Source organism: Coregonus clupeaformis, chromosome 5, assembly GCF_020615455.1.
Source record: "Coregonus clupeaformis isolate EN_2021a chromosome 5, ASM2061545v1, whole genome shotgun sequence".
Classification (NCBI taxonomy): domain Eukaryota; kingdom Metazoa; phylum Chordata; class Actinopteri; order Salmoniformes; family Salmonidae; genus Coregonus; species Coregonus clupeaformis.
Genome location: NC_059196.1, coordinates 19,895,712 through 19,922,087, shown reverse-complemented (window position 1 = coordinate 19,922,087; position 26,376 = coordinate 19,895,712). Strand labels below are relative to the sequence as shown.

General features: G+C 42.3%; 1 protein-coding gene across 1 annotated transcript; it reads left to right on the top strand.

Moving 5' to 3' along the window:
- Positions 1-842: 842 nt before the first annotated feature.
- LOC121556999 (WD repeat-containing protein 49-like) lies at positions 843-26,376 on the top strand. The gene is made up of 13 exons (XM_041870890.2): positions 843-910; positions 2,572-2,833; positions 9,813-10,047; positions 16,300-16,546; positions 17,020-17,125; positions 17,486-17,637; positions 23,100-23,202; positions 23,629-23,735; positions 24,009-24,088; positions 24,450-24,504; positions 24,591-24,636; positions 25,559-25,618; positions 26,161-26,376. Exons 1-13 carry the CDS (start codon positions 843-845, stop codon positions 26,374-26,376), a joined length of 1,737 nt encoding a protein of 578 aa, XP_041726824.2.

Here is a 26,376-nt window from a genome sequence, read left to right as displayed (position 1 = left end):
TTAAGGGCTTTATTTGCAGTGTTGTAACTGCCTTGACATTTCTGAAAATAAAGCCAATGAATTTAGTGCAACGATACTTCTGTTTACATCTGCAATCTAACTATAACAGTACTCAATAACAGCAATCCATTGATTTACTATTTTAGCGAGTTGTACTGTAGATATCATAGATGTAAGTGCAGTTTTACTTGCTGTGTTTTATCTAGTTGAATCAAATGCTTATTTGGTGCAGTGTTACCATAATTCCAGAACCAAACCTCACATTTATCAACTGTAGTCTTACGTTTTAGAAGGCTTCAGAATGAGGTTTCAGAGACAGTCAGTAGTGTAATACCATCATTATATCATGGTAGTTACATGACAATAACGCAGGTTTACACCAATAGGGTGGTGCCCTTTAGATCTAATCCAAGGTTCTGTCTGCTCTGTGGAACAGACAATATTAGCAGCAATGCATCCAGTAGTTATCTTAGTATCTTAGTTACCAGAGAGTATCTTAGTGACCAGAGAGCCACCCACGAGTCCAGGTGAAATTCTAGAGTGTCAGGTAATGTGAGACCTGGAGAAGCAGAGGCTGTGGGCTGGACTGGCTCTGAAGTGCTGAGCTCCTCCATTTCCTCCACTCTAACAGACAAGTGAACACTGGACCAGGCTGACAGACAGACAGACAGACAGACAGACAGACAGACAGACAGACAGACAGACAGACAGACAGACAGACAGACAGACAGACAGACAGACAGACAGACAGACAGACAGACAGACAGACAGACAGACAGACAGACAGACAGACAGACAGACAGACAGACAGACATACAGACAGACATACAAAGACTACTGGGATGCCGCTGGGGAAGAAAGTTCGCCCTTCTTCAGCTGCTGGGAAACTAGAGATTCAGAATGTGTCCAGGTATTCTGCTTCTGCTCTGCTTTGTCTCCTGTCAGTTTGAGAGTCAGTCATGAGCCACTGTGTTGGTGTTGCTTTTAACAGCAGATTCCATGCTGGTTTTCTAATTGATTATCACATGCTGTTTTCCACTGTGGGCTTTCATCTCAGCATGGGGCTGACTGGGTTGAGCTGGGGTGACGGGGTGATTTGGGTTGAGGCTTCTGCGTTGTTGCACTGCCATGTTGTTGCTCTCCACAGGAGCAGAACACCTGTTTTTCAGAGCCTGTTGACTGTTGTCAAGGGGTTGTGGAGGCGGCTTCGGTGGCACAGATCTACATTTACCATGTAGCACTGGAAGCCTAATTAATTTGAGCTCCGATAAATACATTTCCCCAGATTTGATAAGATTTTAATGCTGTTATTCCTAGCCCCCTTCCTATCTTCTGTTTGGTAAACAAAATGTAATTGCCAGATCATGCAGAGTTTGTCGTAAAACTGGCTCGGCTGTGTCAAGCAAAGTTTAGATCCTCACAGAGAAGTTCTGCTATACACACGGACTCCCGCTGATGTACAGTAGTTATCTACCGCATATTACATAAGGAACAACTTCATTTGCAACCCCTGTCTTCTCGGAGTCTGCTGTGTGGTTGGGTTGTCTGGAAGGCTTTTGAAACTGACTCAATTATCTGGTGGATGTAGCTTCAAACAGGGCTTTCCTCCCTCTCACAACATTGACACTGAGCTTTAAGCTCTAAGTCTCTAAGGCTGCGTTTATACAGGCAGCCCAATTCTGATATTTTTCTAACTAATTGGTCTTTTGACCAATCACATCAGATATTTTCACATCAGATCTTTTTCAGAGGTGATCTGGTTGGTCAAAAGAACAATTCATGAAAAAAAATATCAGAATTGGGCTGCCTGTGTAGATGCAGCCAGCCCAATTCTGATCTTTTTTTTCTTCAAGAATTGGTCTTTTGACCAATCAGATCAGCTCTGAAAAAGATCTGATGTGAAAATATCTGATGTGATTGTTCAAAAGACCAATTAGTTGGGAAAATATCTGAATTTGGCTGTTTGTGTAATGAGCAAGGAAATGTAAGGTTGAATCCCCTCTAGGTCACAGCACCAATTACACAACACTGTGAAGTCTGAGACTTAATTATTACAGATTTGCATATTTAAAGCATATTTCTAGAAGTTAAACCAGAATTTGCATACAGCACTTCATTCTGCTTAGACATGCCAATTATTACAATTATTAACTTGTATTTATTTTAATGTCCAGAAACAACCCTATCCCCTACTTCCTTGGCAATTGTGGACATCTGAAAGGATTTGATTGGTACAGTGAAAGTCCTACCAAGCCTATCAGAGGGCAAGGTGGAGCTACTACAATTTTCTGTTTATGTCTATCCTTTTGTGCCTAGGGGGAGTAGGGTTTTGCCCTGTTGGAATATTTGAACAATGCACCCACCTATCCTCCCTTCCTAGGCCTACATTCCTGATCTGAAATGCCTAGATTGGTGAAAGCTGTGATAGAACCATTGGCTTATACCTGTCAATGTGTGTTAGTTCAGTGATTACTTCAAGGAAGGGAGGAAGGAAGGATGCATTTTCAAAGTATTCAAACAGGGTCTTCTTTTCTGGACATAACCTGAGACTTTTGGGTTCTTCTTCCACAGCATCCTTGCTGAGCTGGGGAGTGCAGGAGAGCGAGGGACTAAGACGTCGGGGCCAGAGCAGCGGGGAGAGAGATTGGCCCCTGGTGTCGCGAGGGTGTACCTGGGGGCCTTGTCAGAGGACAGGCCACCTCCTAAGTGGCTGGAGCGTGAGCTACTGAGACAGGAGAACCGCCGCCACTCTGTAACCCTGGGAGACCAGGTCAAACTGAGGTCACGACTGCTCTACAGTGACGATCCCACACGCAGCTTCAGCAAGCTTAAGGTATACCACCCTAAAGGACAGTTTCCCGGACCGAGACTAAGCCTAGACTAAAAAGCAAAATACGTTGTTGCCCATTATACAACGGGTGGGTCTATTCCACATGTTACCACCGGCTAAATCTATGACGTTAAAATGACTATTAACTCTGTTCCATCTGACTGCGCAATCCACTGTCTCATCAGACCAGCCAAGCAATTTATAAACTTGATCTCTACTATAAAAAGCATCTAGACATTATCTCACATTTCTTTTAGACTAACATTTAGTTTTCAACAGCGGAGATTTGTATAAACCTTGCTGTCTGACTCTCCGACATTTGCAACATTGTTTCAATATTCAAATTCGATCTCCACCTGTCCCATAGTTTTTAGTACAGAAGTCGGCTTTTTAATTATTCGCTTTAATATTTATCCTCGTTGTAGGTCTTACAAACTCATTTTGGAAGATGAATGTGGTTTGATGTTGTGTGATTATTATATGGTCTGTGACTGTCAACCCATTACCCTCCTCATACCCTGGGTGGTGTTGCCAGGCATTGGTTACCAGCCAGCAGCAGAGGAAGGTTTGTTGGGCATCTGTTACTTAGAGACAGGTATAGACAGACGTCAGGGTTGCTAACGGATCAGTGGCCTACATGTTCACTATCCATGAACGTGTCTCCATGAGGATGTAACAAGCTCTGGAATAGTGGAAGAGCAAATGTAATTTTCTTTGTGTTGCTTCTCTCCAACAAAAGTCAGACAGTCTTGATGAATTAAAAACGAATTGGGTACTGGTGCCTAGAAAGGTAATGTTACACAAACATTTGAATATTTGTTTTGCTTGTTTGACCCCTCTATGAATTTGAGAATGGTTACATTTCACCAGCCCCATCCCTTAGCTTTATACCAAACTGAAACGCTGACTGACTGACTCATAGAGTCTCTATCATGATGAGTTTAACCTCAAGGTGTCAGTAGAGTGTCAGCTGAGGTTCTGCCTCATTCCCCCATCGGTCCCCTTCCCTCCCCACAGACACCCACAAGAGGAATTCATTTGAGGTTATGCCAGAAATTACATTTTGAATCAAGTTGAGAATCAATTTTCTCATTACCTGACAGGGACTTGGGCAGGCAGCGAATTAGGGGCAATTTATCAGGACCAGTGAAGGCCTTGTTTTAGATCCGAACTAAGACAGACACAATTACTGGGTCTTGCTAAATGGATTTCCATTGATACAAATAACAGCCTTCAACCTGACTGGAGAAAGGGGAGTAATCCCAAACTGTCACTACTAAATTGAGTCCATTCCAGAAATCTAGGAAGTTAATTGAAGATAATGGACAGTTTTCAATTCATGAATTTACTTTATTGAAAACGGAATTGACCTGAACCCTGGCCACTACAGTTGTCTGTCTATAAATGTCTCTTCTTAATAGACTGTCACTGGAATTAACACTGAACATTGCTCTATTCAGTAAAGTCAGACAATAGTGAAACAGAGCAATATTCTGTGTGGATTCCAGGCTAGCCTCTTCTGGCTTTGGTCATCTAATGAGAATACTGCTCTGCTGAAATAGCTCGGCTAGAGAGCAGATTCTCTTTATAGTTTACCTGTTAATTAAAGGGCCAGGGATCGGGCTGGAAAAATGTAATCACTCTAAAATAGATGGAGCTACGGATGCAAGGACTGACCATCCATGATATCAAAATGGTAGTTTGAACTATGTTTTGAAGCTCTACAATGTTTGTTTACAATTATACATTGATTACAAACAATACAGTAAAACAACCTTACATTTTGGGTTCTGCTGGTGTCAAACAGGTGAACTAAGCTCAAGAGGTTAAGTTATATCCATTAACAATCAATGGCCATATATCATTAAGTAAAAGTAAAACAAATGGATGTACCAATCCCAGATTGCCCCTTTAAGGACTTCCATGTGATAGCAGGTACATTCTGCCTATTAATGGAGTCAATAGTAGAAGTCAGTCAGTAGAAGGATTTGGAGAGCAATGGGGTTAATGAGACTGATAAATAATGATTGTCCTGCACTGCTAAACAATAAGAATGCTTTGTGGTTCTTTATAGAACATTTTGATGGCTATATGAAACAAACCCTTTAACACTTTTCGGTTCTATATAGCACCATTTCTTCTAGCGTTGTGATGGCTCCTGTTAGAACCCTGGCATAGTCCCTGTGTTTGATGCTGAATAGTGTGGTTAAACATATTTCAAATGCACCCAAAATGTAATGATTGATTAAATTCTCTATCTCCACTAGTAAGTTAACTGTTGCTATATAGTACACACCCACATTTCCCATCCGCTAACTAGCTAGTCATTTCCCATCCGCTAACTAGCTAGTCATTTCCCATCCGCTAACTAGCTAGTCATTTCCCATCCGCTAACTAGCTAGTCATTTCCCATCCGCTAACTAGCTAGTCATTTCACATCAGCAATACACACTTGCACACACTCACACAGGCAGTCCAGGAGTTTGCCAGTGTGTTTATCCCTGATACTTATTAAAGACAGACCAAAGAGGCTCCCTGGATGAAAGGCCTGTTGCTAGGAGACCCTGGCTGTCACATCTGAGAGAGGCCATTATTACAGAGAGCATGGCATGTCACCATGTCAAGGTGTCACACCCCCCTCCCCCTAGGAACATACAGAGATGCATGTTCCTTGCCCTCCCCACCCTCCACTTTGTGTGTGCAGTGTGAGATTGAATGTATATCATTACATTTACATTTACATTTTAGTCATTTAGCAGACGCTCTTATCCAGAGTGACTTACAGTTAGTGAGTGCATACATTTTTTCATACTGGCCCCCTGTGGGAAACGAACCCACAACCCTGGCGTTGCAAGCGCCATGCTCTACCAACTGAGCTACACGGGGCAAGGGACACAGCTTTTGTGGAGCAATAGGAAACGATGCTTCTTGGGTGGCAGTTGTGTTCAGAGGGTCCCTAGTTCAAGCCCAGGTTGGGACAAGGAGAGGGATGGAAGCAATAATGTTACGTGTGTGTGTGTGTGTATGTGTGTGTATGCGTGTGTAATATTGTATTGTGTGTATGAGTGTTTGTGAGTGTGTGTATGATTGATGCCTGCATCTCAGGGCCACTAAAATGGGGGTCGAACCACCACTCAAAGGTGGCACCTATTGATGTGTGTTGTTAATGAAATGGAAATGGTGTGCCATGTTAGCCAGAGTCCTCTCTCAACATCGTCCCCTCCCCTCCCTTGCCTTGTATCTCTAGCGCTCTGAGTTCATTAACTGGCTGGTAAGTGGAGTCTTGCATGGGCTGTGAAAATTGAAGGAGCAGTTTGATCTGTCACCTCTCCACCTCTCCTTGTTATTTCACTCTTCTTCATTATCCCGAGGTAATGGAACAATTATGAAAAATTGTTCCACTTCCATATTTATCTCATCGTATATTAAAACACTGCGTTGATCTGAAGTTTCTGTTCATTCCTGTGTGGAATTACTTTCAAAAAATATAATTTGTGACACTATAATGACAATAATTGATCTTTTTTTCAAATAGATTGAGCAGAGAGTATCCCTTGAAAGCCTGAAAAAGCTCAAGCTGGCCTTTGAGGTACATTTCTGCTATGGTTTGAGAATGTGTTGTTGGGATGACCTAGTATTGTCATTCCTTATGGATATACAGTACCAGTCAAAAGTTTGGACACACCTACTCATTCAAGGGTTTTTCTTTACTTTAACTATTTTCTACATTGTAGAATAATATTGAAGATGTCAAAACTATGAAATAACACATATAGAATCATGTAGCAACCAAAAAAGTGTTAAACAAATCAAAATATATTTTATATTTAGATTCTTCAAAGTAGCCACTCTTTGCCTTGATGACAGTTTTGCACACTCTTGGCATTCTCTCAACCAGCTTCATGAGGTAGTCACCTGGAATGCTTTTCCAACAGTCTTGAAGGAGTTCCTACATATGCTGAGCACTTGTTGGCTGCTTTTCCTTCACTCTGCGGTCCAACTCATCCCATCTCAATTGGGTTGAGGTCGGGTGAATGTGGAGGCGAGGTCATCTGATGCAGCACTCCATCACTCTCCTTCTTGGTCAAATAGCCCTTACACAGCCTGGAGGTGTGTTTTGGGTCATTGTCCTGTTGAAAAACAAATGATAGTCCCACTAAGCGCAAACCAGATGGGATGGCGTATCGCTGCAGAATACTGTGGTAGCCATGCTGGTTAAGTGTGCCATGAATTCTAAATAAATCACAGACAGTGTCACCAGCAAAGCACCAATGCTTTACGGTGGGAACCACATATGCGGAGATCATTCGTTCACCTACTCTGCGTCTCACAAAGACACAGCGGTTGCAACCAAAAATCTCAAATTTGGACTCATCAGAACAAAGGAGAGATTTCACCGGTCTAATGTCCATTGCTCATGTTTCTTGGCCCAAGCAAGTCTCTTCTTCTTATTGGTGTCCTTTAGTAGTGGTTTCTTTGCAGCAATTCGACCATGAAGGTCTAAGGCACTGCATCTCAGTGCTTGAGGCATCACTACAGACCCCCTGGTTCGATTCCAGGCTGTATCACAACCTGCCGTGATTGGGAGTCCCAAAGGGCGGCGCACAATTGGCCCAGCATCGTCCGTGTTTGGCCGGTGTAGGCCGTCATTGTAAATAAGAATTTGTTCTTAACTGCCTTGTTAAATAAATAAAAATTCACAGTCTCCTCTGAACAGTTGATGATGAGATGTGTCTGTTACTTGAACTCTGTGAAGCATTTATTTGGGCTGCAATCTGAGGTGCAGTTAACTCTAATGAACTTATCCTCTGCAGCAGAGGTAACTCTGGGTCTTCCTTTCCTGTGGTGGTCCTCATGAGAGCCAGTTTCATCATAGCGCTTGATGTTTTTTGCGACTGCACTTGAATAAACTTGCAAAGTTCTTGAAATTGTCTGGATTGACTGACCTTCATGTCTTAATGATGGACTGTCGTTTCTCTTTGCTCATTTGAACTGTTCTTGCCATAATATGGACTTGGTCTTTTACCAAATAGGGCTATCTTCTGTATACCACCCCTACCTTGCCACAACACAACTGATTGGCTTAAACACATTTCATTTGACATTTTTACATTTGAGTCATTTAGCAGATGCTCTTATCCAGAGCGACTTACAGTTAGTGAGTGCATACATTTTTTTTATTTTTCATACTGGCCCCCCATGGGAATCGAACCCACAACCCTGGCGTTGCAAACGCCATGCTCTACCAACTGAGCTACATCCCTGCCGGCCATTCCCTCCCATACGCTGGGCCAATTGTGCGCCGCCCCATGGGTCTCCCGGTCGCGGCCGGCTACGACAGAGCCTGGATTCGAACCAGGATCTCTAGTTGCGCAGTGCCTTAGACCACTGCGCCACTCGGGAGGTAAGAAGGAAAGAAACTCCACAAATTCATTTTTAACAAGGCACACCTGTTAATTGAAATGCATTCCAGGTGACTACCTCATGAAGCTGGTTGAGAGAATGCCAAGAGTGTTCGAAGCTGTCATCAAGGCAAAGGGTGGCTACTTTGAAGAATCTCAAATATAACATATATTTTGATTTGTTTAACACATTTTTGGTTACTACATGATTACATATGTGTTATTTCATAGTTTTGATGTCTTCACTGTTATTCTACAATGTAGAAAAAATTAAAATGAAGAAAAACCCTGGAATGAGTAGGTGTGTCCAATCTTTTGGCTGGTATTGTATGCGTTGAATTCCAATCGAACCCTAGCCAATCCTGGAGATCTGAGAGGATTGATAGGCGGAAACAATTCTATCCAGTCAATCAGAAGGCAAGATTAAGCTATTACTATAATGAATATCCAATCCTCAAATCTACAGAAGTACCTAGGATGTAGGGCCTTGGAGTCAATTTGGAATTCAGTGATCCAATGCATTTAATGACACCTTCTCCTCTGCAGGAATTTGAAATGGGTGGCCTAAGATCGCTGGACGTGTTCAACTTTGGACTGATAGTGAAGAAGTGTTTGGACTTACACAACATAGTACGTGTCAATGGAACTGGAAAAGCACCAAGAAGACCCACCTTTTAATTATCAGACAGATAGATTAATAAATGAATGGATCTCTGGCCCTTATCTCTGTCTCTTTCTCTCTCTCAATTCAATTCAATTCAAAGGGCTTTATTGGCATGGGAAACATATGTTTACATTGCCAAAGAAAGTGAAATAGATCTCTCTCTTCCTCTCTTGCGGTCTCTGTCTCTCTGTCTCTGTCTCTCTCTCTCCCCCTCCCTCCTCTGTGGCTGATCTCTCTCTCTCTCTCTCTCTCTCTCTCTCTTTCAGTAAAATAGTTTTCTATTTGTCACACTGTAAATGTTTCATTGTATTTTAAACAACACTGATAATGATGTTTGAACTCAGCTATGTTGTTATTGTCTGTTCCATCATTCCTTTGTCCTGTGAACGTCAGAACAATGCCCAGATCCAAGAACTATTCATGAAGATCGATTATTCTGGCCAGGGGAGGATTGAATGGGTGAGATGATGAGATTCATTTCCTTTACTCAGGTCACAAAATATTTATTCCCCTTACAGTGGAATGGTGATTGCCTGAGGAAAGCAATTGACAAGAACAAATTCATTTCAAAATATGAAGTACAATTTCCATGAAACTGGCCTTCAAAATGTTTGGGTTTGATTCCATGGCTAACAAAGATTTTGTTTTAGCCTGGTCCCAGGAACTTAGTTTGATACCCCATTTATAGAGTATACGGTACAAATATGTGTGTCACAACTGCTGATGATCACTCTTGAGTTGCACTTCTATCATTACACCACACATGTTTTTAATAACTAATATCTCAATGTTCCATTTGATATCTCTCATGTTATTTGTCTTATGTATTCGCACTGCTTGCCTGCATTATTGCCTATTGCAGCTTGTGGGATAAATAAAGTACCATATTGATTTGACATTGCCCTATCTCCTGCAGGATGAGTTCTGTACGTACATGCAGTTGGAGTACACAGAGAAGGAGGAGTCAGCGTGGCGCAGCAAACAGGTGGCTTTCTCCCTGCCTGCCACGGTCAGGGCCCTGTGCCACGGAGAGCCCGTTCTGCGCATCCACTCCACCCCCGATGGCACCATCGTCACCGTCTGCGAGGACGGGGCTGTCTACTACTGGAGCCCTGAGCTCAACCTGAAGAGGAGCAAGAGCGTGTTTGTATGTATGTGTGTGTGTGTGTGTGTGTGAGTAGTTTTGAAGTGTGAGGATGTAGACTTGTCCTTGTTTATGTAGGATCACACCATTCTCAGAGGAGCATGTATGCTGTCATTTGCATAAATTCAATTCAATGATTTGCTTTGAATGCAGCATGAAAGACCTGTGAGCAGAAAACCAAAATGGGCAACTGATTTCATCACCATGCCACAGTACAACAAACTTATCATCGGAACAGGGTAAGAACTGTATTGTCTGTTTCAGAATGTAGGCTTAGCTGAAAAGTAACTAGAGCATTACTTTTGTACAAATGACTTGTGTTAGTGCAGCCTGTTGTTATGCACTCTCTAGACAACATCTGTGTTCGACCACTGCTCGTGTTCACGTCCCATATCGCTGAGTCTCAGTTGAACAGAGGTGTGACCTGTTATACCCATGGTACCAGTTAGAGGCTGCGACCCAAACGGCATCCTATTCCCTATATCGTGTATTACTTTTGACCATGGGCCCTGTTCAAAAGAAGTGCACTAGGCCTAGGGAATAGGGTGCCATTTGGAATGCAACCAGGGACAACGTTCCTGTCGGTGTGCCCTGTGTTACAGAGACAGAGAGATCCAGTTGTATGAGCTGTCCTCTCTAGAGCCTTACTGTCAGATCAGTGCCCTGGAGACTGTCCCTCTGAGATTGGACTACTGGTGAGCATCTAGTCTCGCACTCACTGGCAGCTTAAACCATGTAATACCAGATCACACACTGGCAGCCTGCACCATGTCTCGCTAACATGCTGGATCCCACACTGGCAGCCTGCACCATGTCTCACTTATACCAGATCACACACAGGCAGCCTAAATCATGTCTCGCTAACATACTGGTTCCCACACACTGGCAGCCTAAATCCTGTCTTGCTAAAACCACATCACACACTGGCAGCCTAAACCATGTCTCACTAATACCAGATCACACACTGGCAGCCTAAATCATGTCTCACTAAGACCAGATCACACACTGGCAGCCTAAACCATGTCTCGCTAAAACCACATCACACACTGGCAGCCTAAACCATGTCTCACTAATACCAGATCACATACTGGCAGCCTAAATCATGTCTCGCTAAAACCACATCACAGACTGGCAGCCTAAACCATGTCTCACTAATACCAGATCACATACTGGCAGCCTAAATCATGTCTCGCTAAAACCACATCACAGACTGGCAGCCTAAACCATGTCTCACTAATACCAGATCACATACTGGCAGCCTAAATCATGTCTCGCTAAAACCACATCACAGACTGGCAGCCTAAACCATGTCTCACTAATACCAGATCACATACTGGCAGCCTAAATCATGTCTCGCTAAAACCACATCACAGACTGGCAGCCTAAACCATGTCTCACTAATACCAGATCACACACTGGCAGCCTAAATCATGTCTCACTAAGACCAGATCACACACTGGCAGCCTAAACCATGTCTCGCTAAAACCACATCACACACTGGCAGCCTAAACCATGTCTCACTAATACCAGATCACATACTGGCAGCCTAAATCATGTCTCGCTAAAACCACATCACAGACTGGCAGCCTAAACCATGTCTCACTAATACCAGATCACACACTGTCAGCCTAAACCATGTCTCGCTAAAACCACATCACACACTGGCAGCCTAAACCATGTCTCACTAATGTCTAACCTGATCTGAGACCTGCTTTACTGGTATTCCTGTCTTTCTCTCCCCTCAGCTACACTGGACCTGATGAGTGTTCTATTCTGTATGGAGACTCCCAGGTAATTAAAGTCCTCTCTCTGCTTGACAACAAATTCAATTACCAGACGGGAAAAGTTAAATGCCACTAAGCTGATTAATTATGAAGGGTTATTCTTCTCTTTCTGCTTTCTAGGGCTGCGTGAATATCATATTAATTACCTCCGTGGGGGAGACGCTGAGGTAAACAGGTTTTTTAAATATTATCTTTATGCATCTATTGAACTACCACAGGAATGCATCATCATCTTAAAGGCAAATTCTCAAGGCAACAAAAAAGCATTAGGAAAAAAGGCAAATGTAACTTAAAATGCCTGTCTACTGTTTCCATGACGATTTATAGCTTAGTAGCCTAATTTGAGGCTTTGAGTGATACACAAATCTACTATTTCTGTTTTTGGATTATGTGATAAGAAGGGTGGTTTGCACACAAAAATAGAAACATTTCAAATTATTCCTTTTTTAATTTGTAATATCTTTACTGGTAACTAATTTGGGAATGTGATGTCATTGACCAGATTGGTCGTACTCGCACAGAACATGTGACAGCCAAACATCTTTGTGCCAACACTGTAACTGTAACTATAAGTTAGTGCCATTTCATACAGTTCTACATCTTTATTTGCAGAATGTGGAAGAAATTACCAAAGATTGAGAATGTGCCTAACATAGGGATAGACAACGCAGTGCTTTCTCCGAATGTGACATACATTCGATGGAAGGTCCACCAGGACTGGGTGACAAAGGTGATGTTTATTATTTCTCGATGCACACTGGGATCCCTGTTTATCTACTGAATAACCATTTCTGCCTATTAGATGATTATCTGTATGGTACAAAAAGGGGGACCCCCTCTCTCCCCATAGACTCAACATGAATACTGGCCCTGACGCACAAATATGCCCCCTAAAATCTCACAAGTACTTTTGCTTGATAATGTTCCTCATAATTTTTATACACTTCACCAGCTGAAATGTCTTGAGTCAATAAGTATTCAACCCCCTTGTTATGGCAAGCCTAAATAAGTTCAGGAGTGAAAATGTGCTTAACAAGTCACATAATAAGTTGCATGGACAATAACATTGTTTAACATGATTTTGGAATGACTACCTCATCTCTGTACTCCACATATTATCTGTAAGGTCCCTCATTCGAGCAGTGAATTTCAAACACAGATTCAACCACAACGACCAGGGAGGTTTTCCAATGCCTCGCAAAGAAGGGCACCTATTGGTAGATGGTATAAAAAAAGACAGACATTGAATATCCCTTTGAGGATGGTGAAGTTATTAATTACACATTGGATGGTGTATCAATACACCCAGTCACTACAAAGATACAGGCGTCCTTCCCAACTCAGTTGCGACGAGGAAGGAAACTGCTCAGGGATTTCACCATGAGGCCAATGGTGACTTTAAAACAGTTACAGAGTTTAATGGCAATGATCAACAAACAACTTGACAGAGCTTGAAGAATTTGTAAAATAATAATGTGCAAATATTGTGCAATCCAGGTGTGCAAAGCTCTTAATAGAGACTCATCCCAGAAAGACTCACAGCTGTTATCACTGCCAAAGGTGATTTTAACATGTATTGACTCAGGGGTGTGAATACTTAAATTAGATATTTCTGTATTTCATTTTCAATACATTTGCAAACATTTCTAAAAACATGTTTTCACTCTGTCATTATGGGGTATTGTGTGTAGATGGGTGAGAAAATAATCTATTGAATCCATTTTGAATTCAGGCTGTAACACAACAACATGTGGAATAAGTCAAGGGGTATGAATACTTTCTGAAGGCACTGTATGTATATTATCGTGATTTTTACACATAACAATACCTTGAGATTTCTTTTCAACTTTAGGTGAAATATTTTCCAGACATTTGTGCGATTGTTTCCACCTCCAACCATGAAGCCTCTTCCCTCGTCATAGGTAATTACTCATTGTCACATCAATATTCTCATCTCAGCTGGATGTATTCAAGTTCAAACTCACTTCTGGTGTGCAGGCCATTTAGTCTGGTGGTCTAGGTACATTTAAGTGATAATGCCCGAGAAGCCGGTGTTGGAAGATATGCTGGCACGGGTATATCCTCCAAACACTGGCTTCGAGGGCATTATCACTTTTATACAATGGGTTACCAACATATTCAAATAATGACTGACATATTTTCATTAAAAACTTTATTTTGATGAATTTATTCATACTATTTCATCCTTCCACAAGATATAGTCCCGACACAAACCTAGGGTTGCTACCCAAGCCGGCTGGTCGTTTGTTCTATTGGTTCGGTTGCCAGAGACGCGACCCAGTCGTTCAGTCTTTTTGTTCTGTATCTATGGACGTGACCCAGTCGTTTGTTCTAAATGTTCCATTGCCATAAAGCACTTTTTTTTTTCTTAAAAAATACATAGGCATTCACTTCTGGTATGGGAGTTATGTTGTAGAGCACAGGTTCTGAAAAGAATATCAGTAATTATCTGGCTTTCTGCCTCATTATAACCTAAAAATGATGTGTTTACCTGAAAAGCAGCAATTAATCCAGCATATTTATCATGTGCAGAGGCACCTGTCAAAAACTACAGTCTCCATGTAATATAATTTATGTTAATCTGTTCTGAATAACATTCTGGACGGCGATGACTCATGGCTCATCTATCAAGTTCAACAATCTGTTATGTGTGTGTGTGTGTGTCTGTTGACGTGTCTATGTACAGTGGGGAAAAAAGTATTTAGTCAGCCACCAATTGTGCAAGTTCTCCCACTTAAAAAGATGAGAGAGGCCTGTAATTTTCATCATAGGTACACGTCAACTATGACAGACAAAATGAGAAAAAAAATCCAGAAAATCACATTGTAGGATTTTTAATGAATTTATTTGCAAATTATGGTGGAAAATAAGTATTTGGTCAATAACAAAAGTTTCTCAATACTTTGTTATATACCTTTTGTTGGCAATGACACAGGTCAAACATTTTCTGTAAGTCTTCACAAGGTTTTCACACACTGTTGCTGGTATTTTGGCCCATTCCTCCATGCAGATCTCCTCTAGAGCAGTGATGTTTTGGGGCTGTCGCTGGGCAACACGGACTTTCAACTCCCTCCAAAGATTTTCTATGGGGTTGAGATCTGGAGACTGGCTAGGCCACTCCAGGACCTTGAAATGCTTCTTACGAAGCCACTCCTTCGTTGCCCGGGCGGTGTGTTTGGGATCATTGTCATGCTGAAAGACCCAGCCACGTTTCATCTTCAATGCCCTTGCTGATGGAAGGAGGTTTTCACTCAAAATCTCACGATACATGGCCCCATTCATTCTTTCCTTTACAGTCGTCTTGGTCCCTTTGCAGAAAAACAGCCCCAAAGCATGATGTTTCCACCCCCATGCTTCACAGTAGGTATGGTGTTCTTTGGATGCAACTCAGCATTCTTTGTCCTCCAAACACGACGAGTTGAGTTTTTACCAAAAAGTTCTATTTTGGTTTCATCTGACCATATGACATTCTCCCAATCCTCTTCTGGATCATCCAAATGCACTCTAGCAAACTTCAGACGGGCCTGGACATGTACTGGCTTAAGCAGGGGGACACGTCTGGCACTGCAGGATTTGAGTCCCTGGCGGCGTAGTGTGTTACTGATGGTAGGCTTTGTTACTTTGGTCCCAGCTCTCTGCAGGTCATTCACTAGGTCCCCCCGTGTGGTTCTGGGATTTTTGCTCACCGTTCTTGTGATCATTTTGACCCCACGGGGTGAGATCTTGCGTGGAGCCCCAGATCGAGGGAGATTATCAGTGGTCTTGTATGTCTTCCATTTCCTAATAATTGCTCCCACAGTTGATTTCTTCAAACCAAGCTGCTTACCTATTGCAGATTCAGTCTTCCCAGCCTGGTGCAGGTCTACAATTTTGTTTCTGGTGTCCTTTGACAGCTCTTTGGTCTTGGCCATAGTGGAGTTTGGAGTGTGACTGTTTGAGGTTGTGGACAGGTGTCTTTTATACTTATAACAAGTTCAAACAGGTGCCATTAATACAGGTAACGAGTGGAGGACAGAGGAGCCTCTTAAAGAAGAAGTTACAGGTCTGTGAGAGCCAGAAATCTTGCTTGTTTGTAGGTGACCAAATACTTATTTTCCACCATAATTTGCAAAGAATTCATAAAAAATCCTACAATGTGATTTTCTGGAAATTTTTTCCTCAATTTGTCTGTCATAGTTGACGTGTACCTATGGTGAAAATTACAGGCCTCTCTCATCTTTTTAAGTGGGAGAACTTGCACAATTGGTGGCTGACTAAATACTTTTTTTCCCCACTGTATGTGTATCGTACGTGCATGCGTGTGTGTCTGTCTGTCTGTCTGTCTGTCTGTCTGTCTGTAAGAGTGTAGGTATGCGCATATATTTAACAGCATATTAGTGCTTTTTATGCTTAATTGATATAATTGAATGTATCACTTATGAATTTGAAACAACATGCTCTGATCTCACACCCAGGCTGCGTTCTCCCGTCCACCAACATCGAGCAGCAGATGAGGGAGATCAGGGAGGTGTGTCGGGATGGGAAGGCCAGGAGGGCCCTTTCTAATAACAATGGGTCTCCTCAGCCCCGGGCACCATGTGACCAGACCGTCTTCCCCGTCTACAAGGGCGTCATGACCTTTGACCTCAGCAAACAGCACAACCTGCTGGTGACCGGAGGGATGGACAGGGTGCTGCGTCTGTGGAACCCATACGTCCCTGGGTGAGGAAACGCAACCCAGTCGTTCAGTCTTTTTGTTTTGTATCTATGGACCCGACCCAGTCGTTTGTTCTAAATGTTCCATTGCCATACTGGCTGGCAACGTTCTTATCCCTTGCTTGCTAGCTAGCCAACTACGGCTAACTGACAGTCACGTCAAACAGTGCAGCCAGAATAACAACAGTAGCGGCATTTGCATTTGTTTAAGCTGTTTTCTAATGACATTTATTTGGACACATCCAAAGGAATGAGCTAATGAGGAAACGCACAGGAAACTCTTATGTCTCAGAGAGCTACTGGGTGTACAGGCTTTTGATCCAGCCCTGCAGTAAGGCACCGGCATTGTTAAAGGAACACTCTGTTGTTGTTCTATAACAGGAAGCCCACAGGTGTGTTAAAGGGACACTCTGTTGTTGTTCTATAACAGGAAGCCCACAGGTGTGTTAAAGGGACACTCTGTTGTTGTTCTATAACAGGAAGCCCACAGGTGTGTTAAATGGACACTCTGCTCCCATCTTCTACCTCTTCATCTCCTCAGAGGAAAACCGTATCTTCTCTGTCTCTATGGACAACACTGCCAAGGTGGGACACCATTTAATTCTCCTTCAAACTAGAACTTATTGGCTGACTTTCCTCAAAATTGATCTTCTGTTGAGATAAGTCCACACCCTAGGCCATCAGTTTGGTAGATGCAGCTATAGGCCAGAATCCATGAATGGAAAAGAGGAGCACCATGTAATGTAATCTAGATTCGTGGTGCTCATCTTTTCCATTCATTTGGGGTTGAAAAGTGGAGGCATATAGCTGTATCTACACAACAGATAGCAAGGGATGTGAATTCATCTTGACCTTAGACTACTTTTGACGTCTGAAAACATCTGGAAAACGTTGGTTTTGGAGTGTAATGGCCCTTTAAATAATTGATAACTGTCTGTCGTTCAGATCTGGGATATCCAAGACCAAAGCTGCCTCATCACAGCCCACCCCAAAGCCAGCCTCATCCGTGGAGACACCTCTGCATGCCTCTATTCTCCCTCCACCAAAGCACTGTACATCGCAGCAGACTCACTAGCGCTGCTCTCTCTCAGGACCAGGTTAAATAATAATAATAATATGCCATTTAGCAGACGCTTTTATCCAAAGCGACTTACAGTCGTGCGTGCATACATTTTTGTGTATGGGTGGTCCCGGGGATCGAACCCACTACCTTGGCGTTACAAGCGCCGTGCTCTACCAGCTGAGCTACAGAGGACCACAGGTTGGTTACTTTACTACTGGGCTTTGGTTTAAACGCCACCCTATTCCATACATTTACATTTACATTTTAGCAGACGCTCTTATCCAGAGCGACTTACAACTTAGGATAGCCAGTGGGACAACCACCTTTTTCTTGGGGGGGGTAGAATGATTACTGTTATACTATTCCAGGTATTCCTTAAAGATGTAGGGTTTCAAGTGTCTCCGGAAGGTGGTCAGTGACTCCGCTGTCCTGGCGTCGTGGGGGAGCTTGTTCCACCATTGGGGTGCCAGAGCAGCGAATAGCTTTGTATGATGCACTACTTCTCTCTGGTCAAATGTAGTGCACTTTATAGGGAATAGGGTGCCATTTGTTACCATTAGGGTGCCACTAAATAGGGAATATACTGTCAAATTTGCACCTGTGAGTTAATAAGGCTTATTTGTTCACCTAGGGCAGGGATGGGCAACTTTGATGGGGCTGGTGGCCACAAAAAAAACAGAACTCATCATGAGGGGCTGCAGTGACTCGTGGATCTGCGTACCCACATCCATACCCTCCATAGGGTGGAGGCAAATGTTTGCAGTTTTTAATATGATAACTGATGATCAATGGGCCCCATGCCGTTCAGTAATTTGACCATGCTTACTACAAGTTTAGATAGGTGGCCGCTAGACTAACTTACCAATCTAAATACTTTTTGCTGACATGAGCTAATTGAATGACTGCTGATGCACAACCAAATTTCGAAATTGCACCTTGTGTATAATATTATTCTAACTCTCAACAGTAAGTTGAGACCCCGACTGAGTTCCAAAATATATATATATACAGTGCCTTCAGAAAGTATTCAGACCCCTTGACTTTTTCCACATTTTGTTATGTTACAGCCTTATTCTAAAATTGATTAAATAAATACAAATCCTCAGAAATCTACACACAATACCCCATAATGACAAAGCGAAAACAGGTTTTTAGAAATTGTTGCAAATGTATTTACATCCTTGAGATGTTTCTACAACTTGATTGGAGTCCACCTGTGGTTAAGGCTGTTGCGGTGACAGTATTACCGCCACACCGGCGGTCTCAAGTCATGAAGGCAGTCAAATTCCATGTGACCGTTTAGTCACAGTAATTATGCTTCTCTAAACTCTGATGCTGCTTATGGTCATTAGTAGCATACCAAACTTGCTAACTGCCTGGTACTCAGCACTCTATTGTTTTATTTTATTTATTTTTAGTCATTTAGCAGAAGCTCTTATCCAGAGCGACTTACAGTTAGTGAGTGCATACATTTTTTTCATACTGGCCCCCCGTGGGAAACAAACCCACAACCCTGGCGTTGCAAGCGCCATGCTCTACCAACTGTCCCTCTAATCACTCTGACGTCAATGCAAATGTAATTGGATATCTAATCAAACACTTCATGAGTGTCACGATCGTTACAGGAAGCGGACCAAGGCGCAGCGTGATCAGCGTACATCTTTATTTAAGTGTGCAACACGAACAAAACAACAAACAAACAAACGATACGTGAAGTCCTAGGTTATACACCACAAACCAAACGGAACAAGATCCCACAATTAACTAGTGAAAACAGGCTGCCTAAGTATGGTCCCCAATCAGAGACAACGAGCTACAGCTGTCTCTGATTGGGAACCACCCTGGCCAACAAAGATAAACACGAACTAGAACAAAAACATTGAAAACTAAACATAGAAAAATCCACACCCTGGCTCAACATTTAAGAGTCCCCAGAGCCAGGGCGTGACAATGAGAGCCTATGAGCTCATGTTGCGCAACATTTCTATAGGCTATGCAATTGAAAAAAAAGTGATGGCCTCTACTAAAAAGAGGAGGATCCCATCAGCTTTCTATAGACTAGGCCTACTATATTTATTTCTCAACTTTCCTAATATTAAGTACATTGTTTATCTTTACAACAGGAGTATAGCCTACCTGGCTGGCATAAAAATGAACCACAGGATAAGCGTCCTCCATTCGCTATTTAAGTGCATAGATGACATAAATTTTTTCCCGCTGCCCCTGTTTCGAGACAGGTGCATGATAATGGTCCATTCTAAATCAAAACAAATTTCACACATATATTATTTAGTATATGTAAAGACAAGATTAAATTAAGAATAGTCTGATGGGTGACAATATTAGCCTATCACTTGTGAAATATATATTATCACTTGTGAATGATGCCCAGCATAAGAAACTGCCTTTTTTTGCGACTTGTTCTAATCATAGTTGCACACCTCATGTAGCTTAGCCCATAGGCCTATATGTTTTGATAAGGTTTGTATCACAACTAAAGTGGCCAAATAACTTCTTAAAATTAAGCACATTAATCCGCTTTACAAGGCATACATAAACAGCGCATGAGTTTCAAATTTGGGGATGATAACTTTCACCATAAAAATGCAGCTTTATAATAAAAGCATTACATGCATAATCACATTTGTGGTCACTTTTCCCGCTAATGGAACATTTGCACTTATAGCCTACTGCCATGTGCGCATTGCTGCGCTTATAATGTGAAGAAATAGCCTAATAGTTTATCAACATTTTAAGCTAAACGTTCGGATCTGTTGTGTAAGCCACATTGCGTAAAAAATGTTTTTGGGATGCTAGTGGTTGTATTAATGTGGGATCTATTGCACCCCACAACTGTCCCAGACTATGTTTGGAATATTTATTTATTGCACAGAATAGAATAGGTCAACTTTTGTGCTATGGGGGAATAGTAGATTGTCATAGGCTAGTGCTTTTGCTGTTCGTTAGGCCTACTCATCTTGTTGGCTGACGAAAAGTAAATGTGGACAGTTCTTCCAATATCTTCAATATGCACCTCGGAATTGGATAAGGACACACGCAGTTGCGTCCCCGATGTGTCTGTCTTCACTTTTAGCCTGTGATCACGTGATGGAGAGCCATGTGAGTGAGAGGCGCTTCGGATTGCGCAGCACTCAGGGAGAAGGGCACAACGCAGCACTCCGGGCCTCAAAAGGCATGGATTTTTTTAGGGTGCATTACAGCCACAAAGGGGATGCCACCGTGAAATTTGAGGCATTATCAAGAGCTTGTCAATTTGTGAATGAGAGACTATTGGAATGTGTACAGCCTGCGCAAAAAACAAAGCAGAGCTCATGCCTTTCAAGCGACTTTTTTCAAATCATCATTAGAGTCTCATCATGCAGCCTTACAATGTATTACAAATCTAAACAGATAGCCCAACGTTTGTAGAACAACTAAAGTGACATTAATAACTCTAAATTAAGCATATAGGAGTTATTTCTTATTTAACCACTCAGCACTCCCTCAAATTGTTTGGAGAAAATATTTATATTTTATTCAGCTTTGTTCAATTGTATTCATCATACTATAAAATAATATAGAATAATGCCACGGAATTCTAAGCAAATCTTGTCTGCTAAATGAACTAGTGTAGCCCACAGCCATTTGGCATAGCCACATCAGGACCTAACATAAGGACAACTCAGAGTTTGCTATTATTTTCTTCTGAAATAGACTACATTTTCTTCATATCATGCTTCTTTAGAGCTGTCTAAAATAAATAATGGATTTATTGTGAAGGTGTAGGCTATATTAAATGGATTTATTAGACTTTTTAAAATGTAGATGTTCTGAAGGTCTGCCAGTAACTTGTAGGCTATGTGTGGAAGCCAGGAGATGCTAAATGTGTTTATGTTAATTAATGGTCAATTACCGTGAGACCGACAGTTATTTGCTTCACAATCACCGGCTGACGAAATCACCGGCTGTGGTATATTCAATTGATTGGACAGGATTTGGAAAGGCACACACCTGTCTATATAAGGTCCCACAGTTGACAGTGCATGTCAGAGCAAAAACCAAGCCATGAGGTCGAAGGAATTGTCGGTAGAGCTCCGAGATAGGATTGTGTCGAGGCACAGATCTGCGGAAGGGTACCAAAACATTTCTGCAGCATTGAAGGTCCCCAAGAACACAGTGGCCTCCATCATTCTTAAATGGAAGAAGTTTGGAACCACCAAGACTCTTCCTAGTGCTGGCCGCCCAGCCAAACTGAGCAATTGAGGGAGAAAGGCCTTGGTTAGGGAGGTGACCAAGAACCAAATGGTCACTCTGACAGCGCTCTAGAGTTCCTTTGTGGAGATGGGAGAACCTTCCAGAAGGACAACCATCTCTGGTCTGATGAAACCAAGATTGAACTCTTTGGCCTGAATGCCAAGCCTCACGTCTGGAGGAAACCTGGCACCATCCCTATGGTGAAGCATGGTGGTGGCAGCATCATGCTGTGGGGATGTTTTTCAGTGGCAGGGACTGAGAGACTAGTCAGGATCGGAGCAAAGTACAGAGAGATCCTTGATGAAAACCTGCTCCAGAGCGCTCAGGACTTCAGACTGGGGCGAAGGTTCACATTCCAACAGGACAACGACCCTAAGCACACAGCAAAGACAACACAGAAGTGGCTTCGGGACAAGTCTCTGAATGTCCTTGAGTGGCCCAGCCAGAGCCCGGACTTGAATCCGATCTAACGTCTCTAGAGAGACCTGAAAATAGCTGTGCAGCAACGCTCCCCATCAAACCTGACAGAGCTTGAGAGGATCTGCAGAGAAGAATGGGAGAAACTCCCCAAATATAGGTGTGCCAAGCTTGTAGCGTCATACCCAAGAAGATTCTAGGCTGTAATCGCTGCCAAAGGTGCTTCAACAAAGTACTGAGTAAAGGGTCTGAATATTTATGTAAATGTGATATTTCAATTTTTTTTATTTTTAATAAATTAGCAAACAAATTTAAAAACCTGTTTTTGCTTTGTCATTATGGGGTATTGTGTGTAGATTGCTGAGGGGAAAAACAGAACAATTTAATCCATTTTAGAATAAGGCTGTAATGTAACAAAATGTGGAAAAAGTCAAGGGGTCCGAATACTTTCCGAATGCACTGTACATGTTGCCCATCCCTGAACTAGGGCAACATGAGAGGGAAATATACTAGGATTAAGTACATGGGGTAATATACTAGGATAATAGGGAAGAATGATAACAGATTTTTTTTTTTTACCAGGTTTTAATCAAAGAGATAAAGGTTTGTTATCTTAAGTCATTCAGGTTGAGGTAATGGTTTTCACACCTCTCCTTTTCTCATGTGGTAAACTCTTCTCCTCACCATCTCTCTCTCCTCACCTCACCATTTCTCTTCTCCCCTCACCATCTCTACTCTCCTTTCTTCTCCATTGCTCTCCTCTCTACTCCTCATCATGTCTGTCCTCTGTCCTCCTCACCATCTTTCTCCTCTTTTCTCCTCCAGGCCCCAGCCCCAGGGACATCTGATCGTGTCTCACAAGGAACCTGTGTTGTGCTGCGGCTATAGCCATGAGTTCAGACAGGTCGTCAGCTGCACCGAAGGATCCGTGAGTTTCAAGTCATTCTCACCTCGGAAACCCTTTCTTTTTTCCCCCTCTTTAAAAAAAAGGGGGGGGGGGGAATGGACTTTAGTTTCTTAGATTTTATTTCAACAGTTGGGAAGGTAAGTGGGAGACAGGTAGAAGGAGAAGGACAGAATCCCCGTCATAGGGGCATTGTGCTGTCCGCTGCATAGACCAGTACTCCGACACTGAGACCCTTTCACCCAGAACATAATTCCAGCAAATGCTGCAGTAGATACTGGTCCCACAGACAGAATTACTTACATATAGAACTAGTAATAGTAATTTAATATGATCTCTGTGGGACCAGCACCCTCCCATATACTATATAATGATTTACTGAACACTACACATATATTGTATACGATATGATGTCATTGGTCACACAACATGTTGTCTAACTGATCCTAGGTGGTGAAGGTGTGGGATTTCGACACAGGGAGCCAGGTGTTTGAATTTGGTGGTGCCCACGGACAATCTGCCATTACCTGTATGACCTTTGACCCCAAAGGAAGGAGGTATGTGAAGCTCTTTTTAATGACTGATTATTGAAATGTGATATTTTTCCATGAATGCAATATGACCATACTGTTGCCTACCTAATGGAAGCTCAGATTAATGAGGTAAATTAAGAGTGATGAAGAGTGTGCACTGCAGATGTTATTTTGTTTGTATTTGTGTGTTTGTATTGTGGTGTTTTCCTTATTTTGTTCAAAATAAAACTACAAAAATAAATGTATTTTCAATAAATGTTTGAAAGAAAGAAATAAGATGAAACTTCCTCATTATAGACTGGTCACTGGGGGGAGAGATGGCTTTCTAAAGATCTGGAACTTTAACAATGGTCAGTGTCTGAAGATACTAAAAAAGGGTGAGTACATTCTAATTCATATCTCACAGTATAAAGGTGGTGTTAGGAGCAATACAGTGATCAGGATTTATATATTCTCTCTGTTATATGCTGCATGAGGTGATTCGGTAACACTTTACTGAAGCCCCCCTTATGTATGCATTCATAAAGCCATTATTACAGCTATATAATACATTATAACATCTGTCATAGGCAGTCATAAACATTATGAACAACAGCATAAGACATTATAAAGGTAACAATCATTGGCATTATAGATGACAGGCTAATTTGTTGTTGTCCCTTATGTCAACTGCCTCCATAACACAGGCTATATAACCACTAATGTGCTATAATAGTTTCGCGTAAACATGTCACACAGATGGGGAGTCCAACGAGGTGTGTGACTGCACCTACCTGACAGTCCACAGAAACACGTGAGTAGAACTAATGATGGATGTGACAAATGTTGATTTGCGAGGAATAATGATTCATCTTAACCTCGTGCAATACATTTTTCCAGGTATGTGATGTCTGTTGGATGGGACCGCAGGATTGACATATACTCTGTGAGTATAGAGGTGAAGAACAACTATCTCTATGAGCCAGATAGGCCACATATTTTCTATGTGAATGATTTCACTATTGGATTCTATACATTTACTACTCCAATGACCCGTCTTCCTCTTAGAACCTATTCAACCTTGAGATCCCATTTCCATTTTCATTACCTTCTGCATACGCCTCACCAGAGCAGAGACCACCTGAGAGTCTGCACCGGTAGCCATGCCAAATTCAAAGTGTTTTATGACTTCACAAAAACACGAGACAATCTTTGAAAACTCTTCAAGAGCATATTCGGAGTATATTATCAGCGAGGAATATAAACGCCCTAATAAGCTTGCCTGCCTCGTTACTCTTCAAAATGTTTTACTTATGTATGGCAGTCTTTGAGTGTCTGAAAAATCCCTCTTCTTCTACACTATTCTTCAGTATAAGAGACTTCTAAGCATTCAAGTAAGAGAACCAACTCAGAGGTGATAGGTTCTAAAGAATAGACTTTCTATAGAATTCCATATTCAATAGCACTTCAGTGACACTCACACTCTTCCAGGCCTGTAGTAACAAAGGTATGCATGGACCTGTCCACAGAGCTGTAATTCCTCCCACAGAGCCCTCCCATCCACCTTTGATTCTGAGAGCATCGAGAACATCATAAGAGCTGGATTTCAAAGACCACATAACTATGAGGCATAGTAATCTCGTTCCCAGCCACCTCCGTCCACATTGCCCTGGGGACGAGGTCAGAGGCACAGAGACCAGAGCTGTAGAGATGGCAGCGCACTTTACTAAGTCACAGAAAGGGCATCAGAGGGATCCAGTTAGAAATACACACGTGCCTCTCTCATTTCTAGACTTCAACAATAGACGGCTGGTTGAAGATCCTCATTTCCAAATGTTGACTGCATGCCCTGTATGTTTCCATGCTAGGATTCACCAGACGAGCCTCACCACATCCAGAAGCCTCAGCCCTCATGGCAGGACGATCTGGTGAATAAGGAATGAATGAGGAACATGAATAGGGAACTAGACATGCAATGCCAATCAGAATATATAGGGCTAATCTGAGTGCTTATGTCAGGGGCTGTATTAAGTAGCTGAGAGTAGGAATGCTGATCTAGAATCAGGCTGTCCATATAATCTTATTCATTGTGATCTAAAAAGCTAAACTGATCCTAAATCAGCACTCCTACTTTACGGCCCAAGTTGTCGGCCCCAGTTATCTTTGATATACTACTGCAGGTCATGGATGGGGAGCTCCGGTCCTTGAGGGTCTGGTTTTCTCCTTTGCCTGGTACCTAATTCATCCATCATGCCACTGATTCATCCATCATGTCACTGAGTGGTACACACTTGGGTTCTAAGGTCTAATGATTTAAATTAGACACTGATTTGAAAGAAAGCACTTAAATTAAATACAATTAAATACAATACAATATAATTATATAATAGATAGAATATAATTATAGAATAAACTAGAATTTAATAGAATTATAATATAGAACCGAATGGTCTTCCTGTGCTGTCTCCAGAGGAGGGGCCACATAGAGGACATCCTGTGTGTGGCCCAGTGTCCCCCGTCCCTCCTGGCCACCAGCAGCTACGACGGGGAGGTCATTGTGTGGAACCTGGTCTCTGGACACATCCAGTGTCGCTTTGCCAGCCGTCTGCAACCTGACTGCTGCCATGCCCAAGGTCAGATCACACTATCAACCCTGAGCGGTTCGCCTGCATGCCATAGAGTGTAG